Source organism: Maniola jurtina, chromosome 24 (assembly GCF_905333055.1).
Source record: "Maniola jurtina chromosome 24, ilManJurt1.1, whole genome shotgun sequence".
NCBI lineage: Eukaryota > Metazoa > Arthropoda > Insecta > Lepidoptera > Nymphalidae > Maniola > Maniola jurtina.
This window is the reverse complement of record NC_060052.1, coordinates 3,150,962-3,174,951: the sequence shown is the minus strand read 5'-3', so window position 1 is coordinate 3,174,951 and position 23,990 is coordinate 3,150,962. Positions and strand designations below refer to the sequence as shown.

At 35.1% G+C, this 23,990-nt stretch overlaps 1 protein-coding gene across 1 annotated transcript; it reads right to left on the bottom strand.

Annotated features, from left to right (window-relative positions):
* Positions 1-14,363: 14,363 nt before the first annotated feature.
* LOC123877568 lies at positions 14,364-22,919 on the bottom strand. The gene is made up of 3 exons (XM_045924384.1): positions 22,764-22,919; positions 21,864-22,119; positions 14,364-15,108 (listed from the first exon to the last, which is right to left on the bottom strand). Exons 1-3 carry the CDS (start codon positions 22,911-22,913, stop codon positions 14,783-14,785), a joined length of 732 nt encoding a protein of 243 aa, XP_045780340.1. The 5' UTR covers positions 22,914-22,919; the 3' UTR covers positions 14,364-14,782.
* Between the last annotated feature and the right edge of the window lie 1,071 nt (positions 22,920-23,990).

Here is a 23,990-nt window from a genome sequence, read left to right as displayed (position 1 = left end):
TCCAAGAAAATCGGTTCAGCCGTTTGAAAGTTATCAGCTCTTTTCTAGTTACTGTAACCTTGTCGGGGGTGTTATAAATTTTTAATTTAAACTTGTTTACAAAATGTACTTAGATTGCATCACTAAAATACTACTTTATGAGTGCTAAATGGTAACCTACCTAAATTCCTTAATAATACATATATACCTAATAGGCTAAAAAAAGAATATAAGTACAACGTATACAAAAAAAAAAGCTTTCACAGAAGATAATTTCTACGAAAAAAACACGAAAACAATCTAATTTTAGGTATTGTTTGCAACAAGGTATGTTATTAAAGATTTCTACTCTCACATCAGTTATGAGATCGTTCACAGGGTGTTAAGTACACACAATTAAACGTACAAGGTCATATACAGCATGTTTCGTTTTTGGTCCAACAAAATAAACAAATATTAGAAATCCATACTCCATACTTAACCCATTATAGCCTAGCGGTGCCATATGTCACCCAATTTCGTATGTTTAAACTTTCGGGCCCTGTCCTTGTAATAAGAGGTGAAGTCAAGTGGTTTGTTGTCAATGCCATGCTAGAGGGACATAGCAATGACTTCATTTACTTTGTTTTGTCCCATAAGCTTTTTGTGAACCACACGAGCGCCGGTAAATCAGTGTTGTAAAATTTCTGCCAATAATGGATGCAATATTCAAGTAAGTGGATCATATTTTTTTTATATTAAGGAATGTAATACTTTTATGCATTTACACTTGATGCCAAACCTTGCATCTACTTGCTCATACCATAAAACTGTTGTATTTTGTTTTATTGTTTGGTTTATGACATGTTAATAGATGCGGATGCCATACGGCACCACTAGGCGGTTATGTTGTCTTTCTATTATGCATACTAAAAATCCAAATTATGTAGTTTTTTTTTGTTTTTCCGTATGTAATGGCTTTTTTGTTTCAACAAGGATTGTACATAAGATGAGGCACTTGTTATACTAGAAGAAGACAATGAACTCAAGCCTCTATTGCTATGAATTCAACATCCAGACTTTGCAATCCTATCTGACGAAGATGAGGGTGGTTTCATAAATAATCCCACTGGTCAGCAACGCAATGCTAGATGTGAAGTGGTGCTAGCATCTACATCGGCTCATATCTATTACAGTTCTAAAGTACCCCTTGAGGTGGTGGCCGTCCATCAGCTTCAAAAACATCTAGAACTGGCAATCGGGTCTCTGACAGCATACGTTATGACGGCAGGAATCATTTATTGGTACCCAGCGAGTCACGTCGCAAGTACGGATTAGAGTCTTGTCATAATCACAATAGGCTACAGTGCAATAAATGCAATGTGGGGCTCTGTACGCCCTGCAACCTACAGTTTCATACAAATAATATGTAATTTCATGGAAATATATGTAATATTGATACAATTTATTGGAACTTTTAATCAATTTTGAACCTTGAACTATAAAAGAGTAAATTCCTTAATAATTCTTATCAAATTGTGTTCAAATATTTTGGAAACAATCAGTTAAAAGGAATTTATGAAACATTTGAAAAGACAAGGTAGGAGCCTAGCGGTGCTATGCGGCATCCATGGTTATTTCCAGAAGTAAGACTTGAACCAAAATTCTTATGATCAGATCTGACTAATAGGGTCCATAATAACAACATATTAATGAAAAACCTAATTCTGAGACCTTAAAATAATTCAGGCTATAATGGGTTAATATTATAAACGCGATAGTGTGTCTGTCTGCTAGCTTCTTACAGCCCATCCGTTTAACTGATTTTGATGTTTGGTACAGGGATAACTTGCATCCTAGAGAGGATACCTTTTATGTAGTTTATTTATTTTATTTTATTCAGATGAACCTAAGTTAGCCCTTGACTGCAATCTCACCTGGTGGTAAGTGATGATGGAGCCTATTTTGAATTTGAGTTTGACTTTGACTAAGACGGAAGCGGGCTAACCTGGAAGGGGTATAGCAGTTTTCATTTAGCCCATACTTCTTTGGTTTCTAGTTTCTTTCTACATGGCATCGTACTGAACGCTAAATCGCTTGGTGGCACGGCTTTGCTAGTCTCTGGCTAGTCTTTGGCCTTATCTTGGGATTTTAAATTACACTTTGGACCGCTTATTTTTGAAAACATTAAACGTGCTCAATTTTCATTTATCACGCTTAATTTGTACCCTAATTAACCATTACTGCACAGTGTTATATACAGGCTGTTCTAATAAATATCTTCTAAATAATAAATCTCTACATATCATAAATAAAAGTCCCCCGCTACGTTGAGTTCGGTTTTTTGGGGTAATCGCAGAAACTACTGTACGATTTTTATACGAATTTCATCAATAGAAAGAAGGATTATCTAAGAAGGTTACTTATATTATAAGTTATAATTTGTTATTTAACGCTGTGAAAATTTTGACGCTCTCCTTGTGCGCAGTGGTCTTCTTAGTGGGAAATCCCAAGTTCGATTCCAGGGGGAGGGAATTTTATAACTCCTAAACTTCTGGACTGGTGGGAGGCTTCGGCCGTGGCTAGTTACCACCCTACCGGTAAAGTCTTGCCGCCAAGCGATTTAGCGTTCCGGTATGATGTCGTGTAGAAACCAGAGGAGTATGGGTTTAATGAAAACTGCCATACCCCACTTCCATCTTAGACTGCATCATCACTTACCACCAAGTCAGATTGCACTCAAGGGCTAACTTGTATATGAATAAAAAACCTTTTGAGAACATTATGGGGCGCTGTCAAGCATGCAGGTTTGCAGGATCTCTTTTAAAGACTACAATGTACTTACCTATCTAAACAAAATAACAAAAAGTAGTGTATGTCCGTCTCTGGAATGCAAGTGTTGCCAGCTATCTCTCTAAATTTCGTCAAAATAGGTTAAACGGATGGGTTCTGAAAGCTAATAGACAGACAGACAGACAGATAGCCAGACAGACACATTTTCGCGTTTATAATATTATTAGCTGACGCCCGCGACTTCGTCCGCGTGGATTTAGGTTTTTCGAAATCCCGTGGGAACTCTTTGGTTTTCCGGGATAAAAAGTAGCCTATGTGCTAATCCAGGATATTATCTATCTCCATTCCGAATTTCAGCCAAATCCGTCCAGTAGTTTTTGCGTGAAGGAGTAACAAACATACACACACACACACCCACACACACACACACACACATACAAACTTTCGCCTTTATAATATTAGTGTGAAGTATCGAGTATGAGTTTCTAATATTTGTATAATTTTGCTGGGCCAAAAATGATATTAAATTATGGATGACTGCATATTTTATGCATATACAATATGCATATTTTATATTTTAGTTTCTCTTGTTCACATTTGCTCTATCATGATTTTAAAATTTATTTTTGGCTTATGAAACTCAACTTTTTACTTCTAACGGTGTTTTAACATAATGTAAGTAAAAGAAGTAGCTATGTCATTAGGTAACTGAATTGTGGTCTAACAAAGAAATCGTGATTTGAATAAATTTTGTCAGTTTCTAGATTTCGATGCATAAGCTGATACGCTGTTGCGCAGCAAGTAAGAGGGTCGTACATTCGATTCTCTGAAGGGGTAGTCCTCAATAGCACAACGGTTATAGGAGCGGACTGAAATCCGAAAGGTCAGCGGTTCTAACCCCACACGTTGCATTATTGTCGTACCCACTACTAGTACAAGCTTTACGCTTAGTTGGAGGGGAAAGAGGAATGATAGTCCTGATTAAAATGACTAATATTCTTTAAAAAAAATGTGTTTGTGAGAAATTACTTTACACACGTCAAACTTATAACACCCCTCTTTTTGGCTCGGGCGTTAAAAAGAAAACCATTCAAATACACTCAAACAAAAATGCCACAATTTCTCCTTTAATTAATATATTTGTTAGTAATTATAAAGTTGAAATTATGACACTTTTGTTACAATTTTTTGCTAAATAGGTCCATCTATTGTACATTTGCGACAGTCTAGTCGGTTTTATAACACGATCACTTTCCAAACCCATCAATTTTGTCGATAATATGACTACATATTCATTTCCGATTTGTATTCCGGGACAATTTATGAGACTATTCAAAGGCACGCCGGATCTAGCGAAAGTGTAGTAGAAACAGTGTGTGTCCAGTGAATCCAAACTGCGCAATTATGTAATTTTCAACATCTTGACCGTTTTTGGACAACGCAGACTTAAGTAGATCGTCTAGTTGTAAAATTTCATATAACAAGTTGTAAATTAATAAAGAAAATACCAAAAAATACAGTAAGTGGAAATAAACAGTTTTACGCTAATACAAGTGTAAATTAAAAATTTATAACACCCCCGACAAGTTAAGGTTACAGTAACTAGAAAAGAGCTGATAATTACTTTCAAACGGCTGAACCGATTTTATTGGATTATAGCTAAGAACACTCACGATCAAGCCACCTTTCAAACAAAAAAAAAACTAAATTAAAATCTAGGAGCTATTTAGGAGCTACGATGCCACAGACAGATACACAGATACACAAATTTCAGAAGCCAGGAATCAGGTATGAAAATCGCAGATTCAAAACATTAAGTCAAAGCTCATTTTTGAAAAGTTTTCTTTTTTGATTGTTGTACAGTCTTTTTCCTAATTCTGTGGTTGTACAATAATATTGGTGTACAATAAGCATACCTAACATATTTTATTTCATTTTCATCTGTTTATTAGTTCTTAGCTTACTTCTTTGTGATGTTTAGGAAAGATCTTTCATCATCATCACCAAGCAATAGGCCACTACAGCTGGACTATTTTTTTTGCAGGGACAGGACATCCATACGCCACTGTCTTATGCCACCTGAATCCGGCAGTTCCCTGCGATTTGTTTAATTAACCCCCGACTCAAAAGGAGGGGTGTTATAAGTTTGACGTGTGTATCTGTGTATCTGTCTGTGGCATCGTAGCTCCTAAACTAATGTACCGACTTTAACTTAGTTATTTTTGTTTGAAACGTGGCTTGATCGAGAGTGTTCTTAGCTATAATCCAAGAAAATCTGTTCAGCCGTTTGAAAGTTATCAGCTCTTTTCTATTTATTACTGTAACCTTCACTTGTCGGGGGTGTTATAAATTTTTAATTTACACTTGTTTCATCTGCCCATGTAATGGGGTGTCTTCCTATGCTGCGCTTCCCGGTGCAGTCACCACTTCGGCACTTTATAACCATGGTTTATGGTCTAACTCAACTCAATGCCTTTACGACTGTCTTGTCGCCACTCTACGCTGTTGTAAGTACGCGTTTATCTAGCTAACATAACAGTGACTTTTGTTTTCACTTAACTATGATCTCTCTTGTTTATGCGAATGATTACATTTTATTTAAATAAACACTTACGAGCCAGTTTATATTGAGATGCTAATCACGTAAGTTTTGCTTATGATGTTGCAGGAATTTTGTAGCAAAGACAGCCACTTAGGTATTTTTATAAAAAACTTATATTAATAATATTATATATAATATATCATGTTAAATCATCATTACTTTTTCTTTTAAGACTGTTTTGTCTGTTTCTGAAAAACTCTTTATTATTGGATCACCGAAATCCATTCAAAATAATTAATATTACAAATGCGAAAGTTTGTCTGCTTGCAACCTTTGCACAGTCGTCCATTTAGCCGATTTTGATAAATTTTGTTACGGAGTTAGCCTATATCCCGGGCACGGACATAGGCTAATTTTTATTACGGAAAATCAGAGTTCCCAAAGTGTTAAAAAAAAACTAAATAAACGTGGACGAAATTGGGAACCTCATCTATTTGGTACAAACTGATAACTTGCATCTTAGAGATGGACACAGGGATTTAGGGTCTAACAGTTCTATAAGTTCTTAAGTGTGGGTTGCCTGGATATGGTCACTATAGTGATAAGGTCGCCCTTTGTTTTTAGGTCTATGACGTATTTTTATTCTTTATCATAGTATCAAGCAATAAAGATGTTTAAATACAAGTGTAAAATAAAAGTTTATAACACCACCGACAAATGAAGGTTACAGTAACTAGAAAACTGCTGATAACTTTCAAACGGCTGAACCGATTTTCTTGGATTATAGCTAAGAGCACTCTCAATCAAGCCGGCTTTCAAACAGAAAAAAAAACTATATTAAAATCGGTTCATTATTTTAGGAGCTACGATGCCACAGACAGATACACAGATACACACGACAAACTTATAACATCCCTCGTTTTGGGTAGGGGGTTAAAATTAAATAGGCTACTTTTATGCCGAAAAGTCAAAAAGTTTCCGCAGAATTTTTGAAAAACCTATACTTATCCATGCTAAAGAAGTCGCGAGTATCATCAAATAGAATATAATTTTAATTGCATAACAATCACTAGCGCGATGAAAGGCTTAGAACTTAGAAATTACTTTAAGAAGACTTTCATGTGCAAAATAATTGGGTATGCTCACCATGTTGAGGTGTACTGAATTTAATTAAATAAATTAATGTAATTAACATAACAGATTTCATTTACGCCATTACGTACATTCCACTCGAGACCCTCGAAAGAAGTTTCTCTGTAAACGTTTTATACATAGTTAATTTGTGGAAAGTGAAAATTATGATTAGCCATTCTTTGAGATAGATCCTGAGAGTGCTTGCTTTTCCTGCTTCTTTAGTAGTGGGGGGGGGGGGGGGGAGACAGTGCATATTGCTTATCTTTTTAGTAGATTAAATAGTAAATTAAGGTTTTATTTCCGTGTATATCATGGAATTCCGCTAAGAAACGGCAGCTTCAATCTAGCTGCGCACTCTTCGCGCTCTATCTCAAAAACGGTTGATTGTATGAAAAAAAAGTTCAAGCAAAAGTTGTAGAAAATTTTACACTTTACAACTTTTATAATATGTGCAAATCTCATTTAAGCAATAGGAACCGAGATATTCACGAAAAACCGATTTTTATGACCTTTGACCTTCAATATCTATCCTATCCTTATATATCATTTGTGACTTTGAGACATTTAGGACGACAAAACAAAGGTATATACAGCTTACTATCTTTCATTCCGAGGTGTAACCCCTAATATGACTGGGATATCTGGATTTTTAGTTCTTAGAAGATTTAATGTTTTTTATTAATAACAAGGGTAAATTAAAAATTTATAACACGCCCGACAAGTGAAGGTTACAGTAATGACTACAAAAGAGCTGATTGATATCTTTCAAACGGCTGAATCGATTTTCTTGGATTATAGCTAAGAACACTCTCGATCAAGCCACCCTTCAAACAAAAAAAAAACTAAATTAAAATCGGTTCATTAGTTTGGGAGCTACGATGCCACAAACAGATACACAGATACACGTCAAACTTATAACACCGCTCTTTTTGGGTCGGGGTTAAAAATAAAAATTAATTACGAAAGAATACAATAATTATTATTATTGTATTCTTTCCATAATTTATATTAACAGATCAAAGGTGTTTTGTAGAACTATAAGGCCACCAGACCTGACGTTAGGTCCAATGTATAGCGGTATAGTAGCTTCAGGGTGCCTTTACACTTGTTCGGGCCGCGCCGGTTAATTCAATATGGTATCTTTTGCTACTGCATTATCTAAGTGATATACACACTGATTTTTATATCTTTTGTATACGGTTCTAAGTCATATACCCTTCGTTTATAGAGACATGGGTCTGGAGAAAAATGCTAACAATATCATGGCAAATAGCAAAGAGGCGTAGCCATGGGGCAAAAGCATAGGCGCTGGGCCGATTAAATCACCATTGATCAAAATCATACTCAGTACACCTGAATAGCCCTGTACAAAGCTGCTCACAAGATTAAGACGGCCTCACATCGTGAGATGAGAGAAGGTTTTGACATTGAAGATAATAATAATAATAATAATATAATATCTTTATTTATTTAAGCAACAAAGGCCCACAATATTATGTTAGTAAACATCTTAACCTATGTTAGTAACTAAATTATAATGTAATGTATGTTAGTAAGAAACTTATTCTATGTTAGTTAATATAATTAATATACTTATTAACTAATGCAGACATCCAGTGCGCTTTGAGAGCGCTGTCCTGTCTGTCTACTATCACCTTCAGGATAATGTTGGGACTTCTCTCCAGCCTGCTTTTAATTGAGACGATCCGTTTCCGCATTATTGCGAAGAAACCGTCTACACGGTTCTCCGCAAACCGTAAAATAATGATGCGCGAAGGAAAAGGAAAGATCACACTTCACGTACTAATTCTGCATAATACTTTCCTCTACAATTATTCCTTCATTACTGTTGCTGTTTGTCCTGCTGTTGTTATTTTTTAGTCCAATATTTGCTTTGATTAAAATCTGCCTTTTTTAGAATTTACTTCATTTCATAATTGGAATGAGTAGCATCTATCCTACAGAATAGATATCTTACTATGCTTAACTGCACCAATATGGGTATTATTATTACTTATATTTACTTATAATATAATACTTATTAATATTACTGTGCTTAGCTGCACCAATATGGGTATTATTATTACTTATATTTACTTATAATATAATACTTATTAATATTACTGTGCTTAACTGCAACAATATGGGTAGTGATACTACCCTTATTATAAAAGCAAAATTGTATTTATTTCTTGTTTTACGCCTTCAATAACACTACAATGGAACAAGGGATCAGCGAGATTATTTGCATTGATATGACGACCTGGAAAGTGACATAATCACTCTTAATCGCGGCAAATCAAATAATTCGTTCGTTCACGTGGATTTCGCGGGCATGATCTAGTGTTAAATAAAAAAAGTATAGTTTTGAAGGCTCCACATTTAAACCTGAATCACGAACTAAAAAATACAAAGCACGAATCAGCAGTACCTATATCCCACGCTGCTGCTAGCAGTTGTATGAATATTTCAAAAAGTTTACATTGCGAAACTTACTTATTAGAAGCGCTCTTGCCATCGTCGTCACTTACTGACCTACGTCACGTGACTGTGACTATGAATATGACACTACCGTGTGACGTTCTTGCTATAACTGTTCTTTAGATCATAAATCCTACACGTGTGTAATACTAAAATCCTGAGGTGAGCCCGGCAACCCTTTCAGCGGGATACTTGTTAGGATTTTTCCTTTTTACGTGAAACGAGCGCAGCAAGCTTTTAGGCTGAGATCTATAGAGCGTACTCTGACTTTGCTCAGACTTAGGTTTCGGTTAAAAAGAGACAGATTTATATCAGCAATATTACGCTGTCTCGTTTTAACAGTGTCTCAAGTTCAAAAAAAGTCAAAATATTAAGTACACTATAGATTTTAGCCTTAAACCCGTGCATAAGTCTCCGCAAAGTCAAAATATACTCGTACCAAAGATGTTAATCATAAAACCTGTGGAATGATTCACCAATGGCCTGCTGAACGCGTTGTGAATATTTTCACCTTGAGGTTAAATGTATGATGCTGGGTAATTCCGAATATGTGTGAAGGCACCCTCACACACTTACCGGTTAAACGAGAGTGCAACATAGAGATGGTTGCATGAGTTAGCGAATAAATATGCAGGTCACAGCAACTTGGCACGTGAAGTAGTTGGTCTGGGGACAGTTTCACGTGAGAAAACGTGTATGATGATACATCTTTCATTTCTTATCTTGAGCAAAAAATATACTAACTACTAAGTAATAGAAATAGAAAAACCTTTAGTCTAAAATATACATATAAAAGGAAATGATGATCGGGCTGAGGAGAATGCAGTATGCAGATAACTATTAATAATATCTTTATTTATTTAAGCAACAAAGGCCCACAATATTATGTTAGTAAACATCTTAACCTATGTTAGTAACTAAATTTACTAACATAGGTTAAGATGTTTTAACATAATTTACTATTATAATGTAGACATCCGCTAAGAAAGGATTTTTGAAAATTCCCTAAGCGGGTAAAATAGGGGTTTGGAATTCCTGTGGTTCACGTAGATGAAATAGCGGGCTATAGTTATTTATAGTGAACTTATAAAAGTAGAATTAGATTACTAACTGTAATTAGATTAAGAACTGTTATCCGATATATTGTTAAAAACAAAATAACCGTGATCATGCAAGGAAATCTTTCAGGCAAGCGATAGAGAATATGACGGACTAGAAGATGCCCGCGGCTTCGCCCGCGTGGATTTCGGTTTTTTAAAATACCGTAGGAACTCTTTGATTTTGGGATAAAAAGTAGCCTATGTGCTAATCCAGGATATTATCTATCTCCATTCCAAATTTCAGCCAAATCCATTCAGTAGTTATTGCGTGAAAGAGTAACAAACATACACACACACACACATACAAACTTTCGCCTTTATAATATTAGTGTGATATTGTGACTTATCTGATGTAGTTTATTCATCTAAAGGAAGGTCTACCAACGCAGCGCCTTCTGGTACGAAGTCGCTAATCTTGGAACCCCAATATCCATCGGTTTTTCGCACTATGTGCCTTGCTCATTGCCACAAAAGTTAACTGATTGCTTTAATTTCAAGGTAAGACTAGTAGTTTAATTTAAGCGAATGGTTCAAGTAGGTGCTTTGATAATAAATAACGGAACAATAGACAGACAAGTTCCGATTATTCTTAAACTAGCTGATGCCCGCGACTTCGTTCGCTTGGATTTAGGTGTCCGAAATTCCTTTGGGAACTGCTTAATTTTCCGGGATGAAAGTAGCCTATGTCACTCTCCAGGTATTCAACTATACCCTTGCAAAAATCAGGTCAATCCGTTGTTCCGTTGCGGCGTGATTGAAGGACAAAACAATAACCAATAAACCAACAAACAAACACACTTTCGCATTTATAATATGGGTAGTGATGTAGAGATAGGTATATTTATAGAACTTTGTTGCAGGTCTCATTAAAACCAGTCCCAGCAAGTGGTCGACAATAACGGTTATGGTAATTTACTTGTATTAAGCCGTACAAGTACTTCTATTCGATTACTATGCAGATTTGAATGCAGCTAATCATATTAGTATCTATAAAATATAGGTTATTGGATCTAATAAAATGGCGTTAACGCTGCTTGATTGGCCTCCCTAGCGCGCTCCCAAGAGCTTTCCATACTTTAAACTCTTATAGCTCGTTCACACAGGCTGCGTAAGCGTAGACGTAGCGCGTACCATTGCGTTGTAATGTATGGAACTGTATGAAACATGGCACACCGCATGCGTAAAGCGTGGACGTATGCGTAACCCGGTGTGTTAGGGGTTTACGCGCGTGTCTACGCACGTGTCACGTGTACGCAATTAGTATGAATCGGCCTTTAGAATAATTTCAAACTACATCGGAATTCATAGTCAAGATTAGGGGCCTTCTTAGAGGACGATTCAAACGACATGTTTCATACACAACCTTAATACATTGCATAAAGCTTGAATGACACGATTAGCAAGCTGAAGTTGTAAAATGGGCATGTCATGTCAACCTGCGGCCGATGGGGTAGATGTGTTCTGGAGTGGAGACCGCGCACTGGTAGGCGCAGTGAAGGACGACCTCCAGCCCGCTGGACCGATCACCGATGAAGAAGGGGGCTAGCAGACCCTGTTTGGTGGCGCGTTCTTGGATAGGCCTATGTCCAGCAGTGAACGCATACAGGCTGATGCAGATGGAATGGGATGGAAAAAGATAATGGCAGCTTACAAAAGATAAATGTTACTATAATCCACACTCCTTACTTACTTTCTTAATATTATAAATGCGAAAATGTGTCAGTTTAACCGATTTTAATGCTACAGAGTTAGCTCACATTCCGGGGACGGACATAGGCTTCTTTTCATCCCGGAAAATCAAAGAGTTCCCAGAGTTGATACCTACTGCAAGTTCCCAGTTAATATAGTACCTTTAGTAGTTTATTTGAATAAGAATCTATTCTATTCTATACTATTCTAAACTTAGTGAAGATGAGCTATTTTCACTTTCGAACTCTAAATTAAGCTTCTCCTCACAACGTCTGCCTTGCTTCCATAGAATACAGAGATGACATCTGCTGAATGCATGCGAATTGTAAGCCGAGAGAAAGTCATCACGTTTTCAACACGGGATGGGATTGTTTGATGACATTACGCCTATCAAGCTAAGCTGATTCATGACTTCGTATGTGTTGGCGCGTGCGGTGCCTTTTTGGAGTGTTTTTTTTTAATTTAAAGTGTTCGGTTTTTGTGTTTTGCTGGTGTGTTTTGGCGGTGGAACTGACTGGGAAGCGCTCTAGAGGGGCGCCGGCACAGACGAAGTTCATACTTGTATAGTTTCCCTAACTTGTAAATAACTACTAACTTGACATTAGCTAATCTATGTAAATAACTACAAACTTGACATTAGCTAATCTATGTAAAGCCAGACGAGAGAAAAAAAAAGCTGATTCATAGCGTCATGCGCATATTCCTTTTCTTATAGTACACTAGCTGACGCCCGCGACTTCGTCCGCGTGGATTTAGGTTTTTCGAAATCCCGTGGGAACTCTTTGATTTTCCGGGATAAAAAGTAGCCCATGTGCTAATCCAAGATATTATCTATCTCCATTCTGAATTTCAGCCAAATCCGTCCAGTGGTTTTTGCGTGAAGGAGTAACAAACATACACACACACACACATACACACATACACATAAACTTTCGCCTTTATAATATTAGTGTGATCTTTTTGACGACCTCCCTGGCGCAGTGGTAAGCGCTGTGGTCTTATTAGTGGGAGGTCCCGGGTTCGATTCCCCACAGGGTTTGGAATTTTATAATTTCTAAATCACTGGTCTGGTCTGGCGGGAAGCTTCGGCCGTGGCTCAGGTACGATGCCGTGTAAAAACCAAAGGAGTATGAGTTTAATGAAAACTGCCTAATCGCCCACTTCCGTCTTAGACTGCATCATCACTTACCACCAGGTGAGATTGTAGTCAAAGACTAACCAGTATCTGAATTTGAAAAAAAAAACTTACAAGACTTACAACAAACTAACAAGAGTTTCTGTATTCCACCATAACTTCTAAATGCCAGAACGGATTTGGATGGCGGAGGTGTTGTTAGAATCCTTACATGATGTAAGGAGGATTTGTTCGAAAAAAAAAAAACAATAATATACAATTTTCAAATTTGAAAAAAAGAATCATTTTTCAATCATTTCACCTTAATAAACACCAAACCTTATTCAGTGCTGAAAAACAGAGTCATTTCATAGGGTCGCTTTTTTTGCGGGAGTAAGAATGACCACTTTTCGCTGCCCCTATTTTAAGTTTGAAAGAATTATACTCTTTAACGCAGGCTACACTAGTTACTTACTCGTAAGTTAGCGTTAAATTGGACATGCTTGATATCACGTCAGACGACCGTTTTGCATAAAATTCGGTCTCCGACAAAAAACGGTCGTAACAATACATAATTAAGAAAATAACACCTCGGGTGGAAACCATTTATTCGCAAATAACTTTCGTAATCTATCTGAATAATTAACTACGTCTATTGACTATAGGTTGTACCTTTTTTTTTAATAAAAAAAGTAGGTATAGTAATTAGATAAGGCTAGCTTTAAGTTTAATTGTAATAGTTGTACCTATGTTTTATTGAATTCTGGAAATAACTGAAATCAAAGCTTTTGAAATAAAGCAGTTTTTTTTAATAATATAGACCCTGGACGGATATGCACATTCCTAGTTATGCTCATGTATTTATTTTTAAAAATCCTGAGGGAACTCCTTCATTTTTCGAGAAAACATCACGAGCTTTGTATAAAATGTTAAAATTGGTTAAACGGTTTTTGAGCAAATAAATACTTGAAATACTTGAAACGGTTGAGCCGTGAAAGAAATCAGACAGACACATTTTCACATGTTTCATTTTAACATTAGCATTTAGCATGGATGAGGTTATAGCATATAATATATTATACACCACAGTTGATGTTTCTTAAGTAAACAATCGGTTTTATTTCAAATTCTTTATTTGTACGAGTCATTTGACGGGCATAGTCAATAAAAAAAAATGGTTACGTGATATAAACCAAAATAAATAAAATACTATATATAGTATAAATTAATAAGTCATGAAAATATGATGATGATATAAAGTTAAATAAAATAATAACAATGAATATTTCATAAATAACATAATATAACGAAGAATAAGAAATATAATGAGTATTTGTAAATAAGAATGATAAGAAAATATGTAAAGATATATAGGATGGTAAAAACTTAATAATAAAATAAAATTACATGGCAAAAATATACAGCACTAATATCGTAATCATGTAAAATAATTATATACAATATTTACAAAATATACATCATATTTTTATAAGAACATATTATAAGATTTAAAGTTATAATAAATCATAGGTACATTAAAATAAAATACACTAAAATGTATAGGAAATATCAATAATACATTATAAAATATTACTTAAATATAAGAATTAGGACTTAAAGAAAAGGACTAGGACTCGATCACAAAGATAATAGTAACGAGCATAATAAAATATTTGTTTATAACAAAATACACAAATACGGATACCGTATAGGGTTTGAAAAATAATACTAATATAGTATAACAAGAGGGGATCATACAAACTCAGAACATTTTATGGAAAACAAAAACAACAATTAATCGTTCATTACCGCCCCTTACAAAGGGACTTCGATTAATAAATACTCAATAAATATTCTTAAAACTATCAAATAAATAACTCATAACGCGCGTTTTATATTCGAGTTGTCGTTCGTATACCTATGAAAATAAATAAGGTCTAGAAGTGCTCCTTGTGTGACTCCAATTTTGCTTTAATCTGATTTGATGTGACCTGAGTAGGCTAAGTTTTGCGCTTCGTCAATCGACCTTCCCCAACCGTGGCCACCACTGGAGTAGTGTGACTCTTCGTGATGTGGGTGGGCGACCACTTCATAGCTAGTCTCATGGTGTTTGCTGGCGAGCAGCTTTTTCAGAGCGATGATACCAGCAACCAGAAGAGAAATCTTTGCTAAGAGGACGGCTTTGGCGGCAGCAAAGGCAATGATACCCAAGAACAAAGGAATGAGTGCCATGATCTTGAGCTTGGCGATGGCTAAGAGGGGGATGAGTTGTTTGAGCTTCTTCTTTTTGCCACGAGCTGGAAGCAAAATAAATAAATGATTAGTACTTATATCAGACGCTATCAAAAGGCATAATTCTGTCTAGAATAATAAACCAGTGAAACATCAAATTTAGATCCTCACACTAAGGAGACTGACAAGACAAGAAACAAAATCAATCAAAAGAAATTCATTAATGTAAACAAAAAAAAAACATTGAAATAACGTTTGTCCTTAATGACCTTTCCCAATACGCGAAAGAATTCATACCATGCGAAGGAATGCGCATTTTCAATTGAAAGTGATTCTGTTAACCCACATTTTATTCAAAATTCCTAAGCTACCAGTTTTTTTGCGCCCAGTGCGTCTGTGTAATCCACTTGGGCCGAGTTTTACTAATCTATTGTCCTAAATATGTAAATTTTGGTTTAGTTTAGTTAGTTTAGTTTAATTCAGCTTTAAGTAAAGTACACCTTAACTGGTAGGTTTAACTGTTATGATTACAAGCATAATTTTACTATGACCTTAAAAGAGATTATGAGATGAAAATATAATTTTTGTGCCATTATTGTAGACACTAAGCCCTAAGCCCTAATTCGCACGAGCGTTAAAAAAGCGTTGCGTTAAAACCCGGCGTTGCGTTGAAAATACAAAGTGCGCGTTAAAAAAGCGTTCACATGTGAGCTTGGGAATGCATATTTGTTCTATTTGAATGTTTTTTTAACGGACGTTAAAAAAGCTCTCGTGCGAATGAGACCTAAGTGTGGACGACACAATACAGTATGTCAATATAAATTGTTCCTTATTGGCAAAATTAGGTAAATTAGCAAACTCATTAGAATTTATGTATTAAAGTTAGATTATCCCTTTTTTTTTTTCGTCTGGCTTTACAAAGATTAGCCAATGTCAAGTTTGTAGTTATTTGTAACAAGTTAGTTAAACAATACAAGTATGGACCCCGTCTGTGCCCGCACTCGCCGACATACGCACGGCACCCCTTTAGAGCGCTTTCCAGTCAGTTTTAACAAAAAAATCACTGCAAAAAGGCAGAGCACGCCCGCCAGCTAACACCAACACAGACGAAGTCCGATTATCCCTTTGTATTTAGCAAACCTCTAGTAAAATTAGCTCTCAAAAGATGTTTTGTATTACAGTGATGAAAACTATAAAAGTATACTCTAAAATATAATGTATACTCTAACTACAAGTGAACGTGCACTTAATGTATTAGATATGATCTAAAAACAATGATATCATTCTGATTGCCCAGACAGATACATCATAACTACGGTTTAGTTGTACAAAGTATAACACAATCCATCGAAGTGGCAGATCAACTTTCTTTAAAAGAAGACAGCCAGGGAGCGGCCAACTATGGGCCGATTTCTCGATGACTAGCAAGGAAACCTGTTCTGTCATGAAAGCTCGAAAGGACTTTGAACGGAAGCGTCTAACAACCGTAGGAGGAATGTACCACTTTCCTGGCCTAGTGCGGATCCGTAATAATATGTTAAGCACGTAGTAGGGACGTGGTTCGTGTATTGATTGTATGAAAACGGCATATCGTATTGGTGTTATGAATGAACGATTTGTATAATATGTACAAGATGGTGCTCGCTACCTTTTCTTAGCTTTTTTAAAATCCCAAAGGAACCTCGGTTTATTGGGATAAAAATTAGCCTCGTATCCGTAAACAGAATACAAACTATCCCTGTATCAAATAGATGATATCCGCGTAGAATTAAATTCTAAAAATCCCACGTGAACTTTTTGATTTTCCGGGACAAAAATTAGTTATGTCCATCCTGGGGATGCAAGCTATCTCTATGCCGAATTTGATCAAAATCGGTTAAGCGGCTAGTCTATGAATTAAAAAAAACTGAAAAGCCGTAAAAAAGTTAGCAGACTGACAGACACACTTTCGCATTTATAGTATTCGTGTGGATATGGATATAGTTTTATATTATAACCGATGCGTACACTTATTATGCCGTCGGTTTGTTGGTCTATATACCTTTGTAACGTTATTTGAACATCGTACGGTTTTAATAAATACATCGATTGTGGGACGGTATTTTTTTTGTAAAAAAAATATTTTATTGCATCTTCATCCGCGTGGATATAAGTTTCTTGAAAATCTAGTGGAACTCTTTAATTATCCGGGATAAATAGAAGCCTATGCTCATTCCCGGAATGTAAGCTATCTCTGTACCAAATAGATGATATCAACGACTTCGTCATCGTGGAAAGATATTTCAAAATCCCGAAGGAATTCTTGCACGGATTAAAAGTAGCCTATTTTGTCGACTGGTGCAACAGAAACACTTACCATCAAATAGACAGTTTTGGGATGTTATAGAACAAGTTTGCACGTAATCAGGTATATCAATAGACTAATAGTATTAAGTAATGTAATTCATAAAGTGGATTGCGCGAGCCTAATTCGGTTATAGTAGGCGTAATCGTTTATCATTACGAACGCGGTAGAAATTGAAGGTGTCAAAATCCATACTAATATTATAAATGCGAAAGTGTGTCTGTCTGTTTGTCTGCTACGTTTTCACGGCCCAACCGCTGAACCGTTTTTAATGGGTACAGACTTGGGATACATCCCGGGGAAGGACATATAGGCTACTTTTTATCCCGGAAAATCAGAGAGTTCCTTCGGGACTAAAAATGCCGCGGGCATCCTCTAGTGTTTCATAATATTATGGACAATAATTTTTTAGAATCCATACATCCGTACTAATATTATAAATGCGAAATTGTGTTTGTCCGTCTATCTGTTTATGTTTCATGGTCCATCCGTTAACAGGGCTCTCTCCGTCACTCGTTTCATACAATTATTGTAGTTCCAATTTCATTTGAATATTAAGCAACCAAAGTCCATGAAATTTTGCAGATTTGTATGAAATTTTTTAAGACCGCGTAACTTTGAAACCGAATATTTTAACAGAAATCTGGAAAACCACAGACATAGACATTAGTTTCTAGAATATGTCTGCAAAATTTCATGGACTTTGGTTGCTTAATATTCAAATGAAATTGGAACTACGATTGTATGAAACGAGTGACGGAGAGAGCCCTGTTAACGGATGGACCATGAACCAGCTCGGTACCAGCTCTTTTCTAGTTACTGTAACCTTCACTTGTCAGGGGTGTTATAAATTTTTAATTTACACTTGTCTAAATAATGACGTGGTCATTCCCTAAATAAGATCGCGCTTTGAAAAACTGATATAAATGGCAGAAAGTAAGCTTTCTAAAGTAGGTAATAGATTATGTATTAATTAATTATGAATATAATATTATTACTATGTTTTCTAATAAGCTCTGTTGATAGACGTTAGAGGGCTCTATCCGTCACTCGTTTCATACAATCGTAGTTCCAATTTCATTTGAATATTAAGCAACCAAAGTCCATGAAATTTTGCAGACATATTCTAGAAACTAATATTTATGTCTGTGGTTTTCCAGATTTCTGTTAAAATATTCGGTTTCAAAGTTACGCGGTCTTAAAAATTTTCATACAAATCTTTGAGCCCCTGTAATTTTAAAACTACATATTTTTAGAAAAATCTAAAAAACCACAGACACAGATATTAGTTTCTAGAATATGTCTGCAAAATTTCATGGACTTTGGTTGCTTAATATTCAAATGAAATTGGAACTACGATTATATGAAACGAGTGACGGAGAGAGCCCTGTTAAATGAAATGGTAGGTACCTACCTACCTCTAGTTAGTGTAATTACAGTGTATAACCGCATGAATGGACTTTCAATGTTGAACGTAAATATGCATATAGATACGAGTATGCCTATACCTTTATTATGTGTAGTTTCGCAACTCTGTTTAACTAACTGACCATCAAAAAGTATATACTAGTGCCTACTTTAAATAAATAGTTTCACTTTGACTTTTACTAAATTAACTGATTAAGTCAATTGTTAATTAGTTTAATCTAGGTTTAAGTGCTATAGAACTGACATGTACAAATTGTATACAAGTTCTTTAAAATAAATAAAGATTTAAAAAAAAACTCTTTGTGAATACCTAACATCATTAATGACTCAGCGGTCATTCATTAACGTGTCCTATTACAGATGTTCATATAGTTAGTTGGTAGTATGCATTAGTTTCTAGAGTATGTCTGCAAAATTTCATGGACTTTGGTTGCTTAATCTATACATATAATAAAATTGTAGAAAAGTGGTGTCTGTACAATGGAAATATATAAAAAAAGTAGCAGGGGTTGTTATTATATCGATGCCGAACCCGAAATTGTAATTAATTTTTTTTTTGTCTGTTTGTCTGTTTGTCTGTTTGTCTGTGTGTTTGTGCACGCTAATCTCAGAAACGGCTTATTCGATTTAGATACGGTTTTCACTAATATATTGTAGTAAGCTTCACTTAGGATTTAGTATTTATTTCATGTCAATCGGTTCATAAATAAAAAAGTTATGTCAATTTAAAGAATCACGGCGCCTCGCGCCTGAGCGTCCGTGGCTATATAAAGCGCGAAAAGTCACTATTCCACGCGAACGAAGTCGCGGGCACAGCTAGTATTCGAATAAAATTGGAACTACGTTTGTATGGAGCGAGTGACGGAGAGACCCCTATTAATACAGGAACGGTGAATATTAAAGCATAATACAAATATTATTCAAAACGCGTTAAAGATGTTTAAACTTTAGAGTATTTTTATAATCTCGTATATCTATTAAAAAGCAAAATCTTAGATAAAGTATCAAATCACTCTGAAAAAGTAAAAGTGTTACGGTTTCCGATTAAAAAATGAACGAAATAGCATTGCAAAGCGATAAACCGTGAGTCAAATCGTGGACGATCTAATTAAATTAGAGTTCCTTTGTCTACACACTTTGTTTGTTAGTTACACACTTTTGAAGTTAGCATCAGTATTGTGGAACAAATGAAATTAACAGTATCATAAATGCTATAGGTAACATTTTTAGTAAATAATTTCCTTATCTGAACCTAAATAACAGCAAATAAGTTTAAGTAAATAAGTAATGTTTTAGTATAAATGACAAAAATGATGAGTATTCTAAGAAAGATCACGCGAAATTACGTTGATAAGTTAGAAAAACTGTTTAAAATTGTTAAGAGGAGTCTTTCCGTCATCACTCGCTCCATACAAACGTAGTTCGTCACTCATTGGAATACTAACCAATCGTACTCAATGGAATTTTGTAGAAACGTTCCGGGAACTAATATCTAAGCCTGTGATTTTCCAGATTTCCGTTAAAATATTCGGTTTCAAAGTTAGTAGTTACGCGGTCTTAAAAATTCACATACAAATCTTTGAGCCCCTGTAATTTTAAAACTACATGTTTTAGAAAAATCTTAAACACCACAGGCACAAATATTAGTTTCTAGAATATGTCTGCAAAATTTCATAGACTTTGGTTGCTTAATATTCAAATGAAATTGGGGCTACGATTGTATGGAGTAAGTGACGAAGAGAGCCCTGTTAATAGTTATTTTTTGAAATTACTGTACAATGCACCTTGTATTATACCTACATGCTTATTTAATTTTTGCACGCGTACGTACATAGTATTACTCCACTTTTTTTTTAAAATTGAATTGAACTTATTCAAATAAGTAACCGATCGCACTTAACTAAACCGCAGCAGTAAAAGTTTTGCTCCATTTCTTTAACATTGAAACGTTTTAACCGTGAATTACCGAATCATATCTTTTATTTAGTTTCACCTAACCTACTTTTAACGTATTTGACTCTTCTTTTATTATACTTGTTGTGTTTCTTTAGCTTCCTTTATTTCTTTTGAGACTTTTATTTCGTAACAAGCTTATGTAAGCTTATTATCGTGCTTAAAAAACGAAAGTTTAACTCAATAATTCATGTTCACATTGTTGTATTGTATAATTAAAGTGATATGCGTAAGTTTTAATCTGTCATATTTTATACATGCAATAATAATTATTCAATAATTAGTTTTATAACAATACCTTAGTATAAAAAAAACTCAACGACCCTTCATAAAAAAAGTTTTGTATGAAAATTGCAAACCTGAATGTTCGCAATTTTCTCTTAACTGCTGCAAATTTTTGCAAATTTTTTTCTTATTCTGACAAACTAAGAACTCAAAATGTGCTCTAATTTCGCTTACCTATCGAAAACCTATCTAACTTTTATCTCAAACAATTTAAATTGATCAATGTTTTGTTAGAAAAATGCAAACCTAATTTCTGTTCTGCAAAATGCATACATTTTTTTCTCACAAACTAATAGTTTAAAATGTACTTGTAATGTTATGTAATGTACTACTTACTAACTTGAGCTTATTTGGACCTATCAAACTTTTATTACAAATGATTTGCATCCTTATTTAAGACTAGCTGTGCCCGCGACTTCGTTTGCGTGGAATAGTGACTTTTCGTGCAGCATATACTCTGTACGTTAAAAATGTTCGCCGTGATTCTTTAAATTGACATAACTTTTTTATTTATGAACCGATTGACATGAAATAAACACTAAATGTTAAGTGAAGCTTACTACAGTATATTAGTGAAAACCGTATCTAAATCGAATAAGCCGTTTCTGATATTAGCGTGCACCAACACACAGACAAACAAACAATTAGACAAACAGACAAACAGACAAAAAAAATATTAGTTACAATTTCGGGTTCGGCATCGATATAATAACAACCCCTGCTACTTTTTTTATATATTTCCATTGTACAGACACCACTTTTCTACAATTTTATTATATGTATAGATTTCAGTAGTTGAAAAATACATACCTTCTTCAAGAGAACGTTTCATGCCCTCAACAGCTGATGAGGGAAGTCGAAACTGGATCACATGGTTTTCCAGGAAATCAGCAGCTGAATCCACAAGTCTGGATTCCACTTGCGCCTCCCTGACCTTCGGCTCGTCTGCTAAGGGTTCATATGCCCTCGCGGACCTTGGGGATCCAGTGCCCAATAGGGTCACTCCTTCAATCAAATTCATCTCGCGCGCTGATGATAAACTCTCCACATACTTCATTGCTTTTTCCTGTAACCAAAAAAAAAAAAAAAATTCAGTAAACAACAATAAGTACCACAAAAAATAACACTGAATAAGAAAACCATTAAGAAATGTGGTAACAATCCAAAACTATCTTATCTAACCACTCGAGTTTCGTTAATGACTTAAACGATGTTAGCATAACATTATGATGGGATGTTACACTATCCAAGATACGCCTTTGGCAGGTATTGAAAGACAATTCAAATAAATCGAAGTTCACTTAAAAACTTGAATAACGATAAAAGCTATAGTTATATACGAAACTTTTAACATAACTTTGCGTTTAATACCTATAAAAGTCCAGTAACCATCATGCAATAAAGTTTTTTTGTTATATCATTAATCACTAATCAAAACTGTCAGTTTTGGTGGTTTAAGATAACAAGGAAATTCTAATTAGATAACGGAAACATACTAAAATCGAAGAATAAATGTAACGCTATTTAAATACTGAATGATACTTTACATCCCTAACTTTGTTAAGATAATAAAGATAATAAATAATCTCCCGATAACTTGAACCACGATTGATGATAACAAAAAAGTTTCCGAGAGGCACAAAGTTCGCCTATCAGCATTTGAATAGAGACTAATCACGAATCACTTAGGTCACTTTTCATCACACACACCTTTAAGCACAATGACACATCTCCGTCAACACACTCCTTGACGACACCAATGACGCTCCCGACCAGCCCAGGGTCGTTGGCCTCCTTATCCAGGGTCGGCATCGCCCGCGCCCCGGCTATCAGAAATAGGACAAACGCGTACAGCCTCATGTTGATTTACCACCCCTACGAAAAGCCAACACAAAGTGTGGGCCCCGGTGAATAAGCGGGCTGTTTTAAGCCAGTTACCCCACTACTGGCGGACGCAAGAAAAGTGAACTTAAAAGCGGACGATTAAACTGGTACGTACGAAATTGTTTTATGTTAATACGGGCACTTGACGTCTCTGATTGCACTTGATTTCGGGTTTGATTCACTCTTCTATCGTTTTCACGGATCATTCGGTTTGGCATGTTACGCGTGGGATGTTGCCTATGAATGAGATGCGAGAGTATAGTGTGTTTGAATGATCTTGATACTCTGGAAGGGCATTGATAAAAATGTGTTTTAAACTTTGCAAATACATTATATTTTTTGCCAATTTGTAAAAATCGCTCTTCATTTGTAGTCAAGAGTACGAAAAAATGTATATGGGTGGTGAACCTTTTGAAATATTTTTGATATTTTAGTGAAATTAATATTTTATAGTCTTGTTATATGCAAAGAAAGTGAGATGAATGGATTACGTAAATTGATTTTTTAGATGTATATGAGGTCGAAATTTTTAAGCTACTTAGTTTATTACATAACAATAATTAAGTAATGATCTTGATACTTCATAAGAACTGTGAAAGTATTACGCACAACTTTTTGATATATTTAAGTGCTTAATTTAGATACGTTTCTGAAGTTTATAATAATAACATTTGATGTTTTTATGGATGAGTTGAATAAAATAGGTCAAAAAGGTCTAGACACAATAGTCTATTTACTTTGTACCATTTTTTTACATACCCTAATAATTGATCTCACTGCCACAAATTTCTGCGTGTGTTTTAAAGTTTAATTTTTTCTAAGGCTTTCGAAACAAAATCAGTTAATTAAATTCATACACCTACTTCTTATTAGATTTTTATATATAGGTACAAATACAAAAACCAACCAGTCTGTGGTGCAAATTTCTTAATTCTTATAATTAACCGTGAAAATAAGAAATTTATGCTTCTATTAACGTAATTATAAGAATGGAGAGTTTTTTTCACACGACACAAACAATGGGCATCTGCATTGAACCTGATAGTAATATTA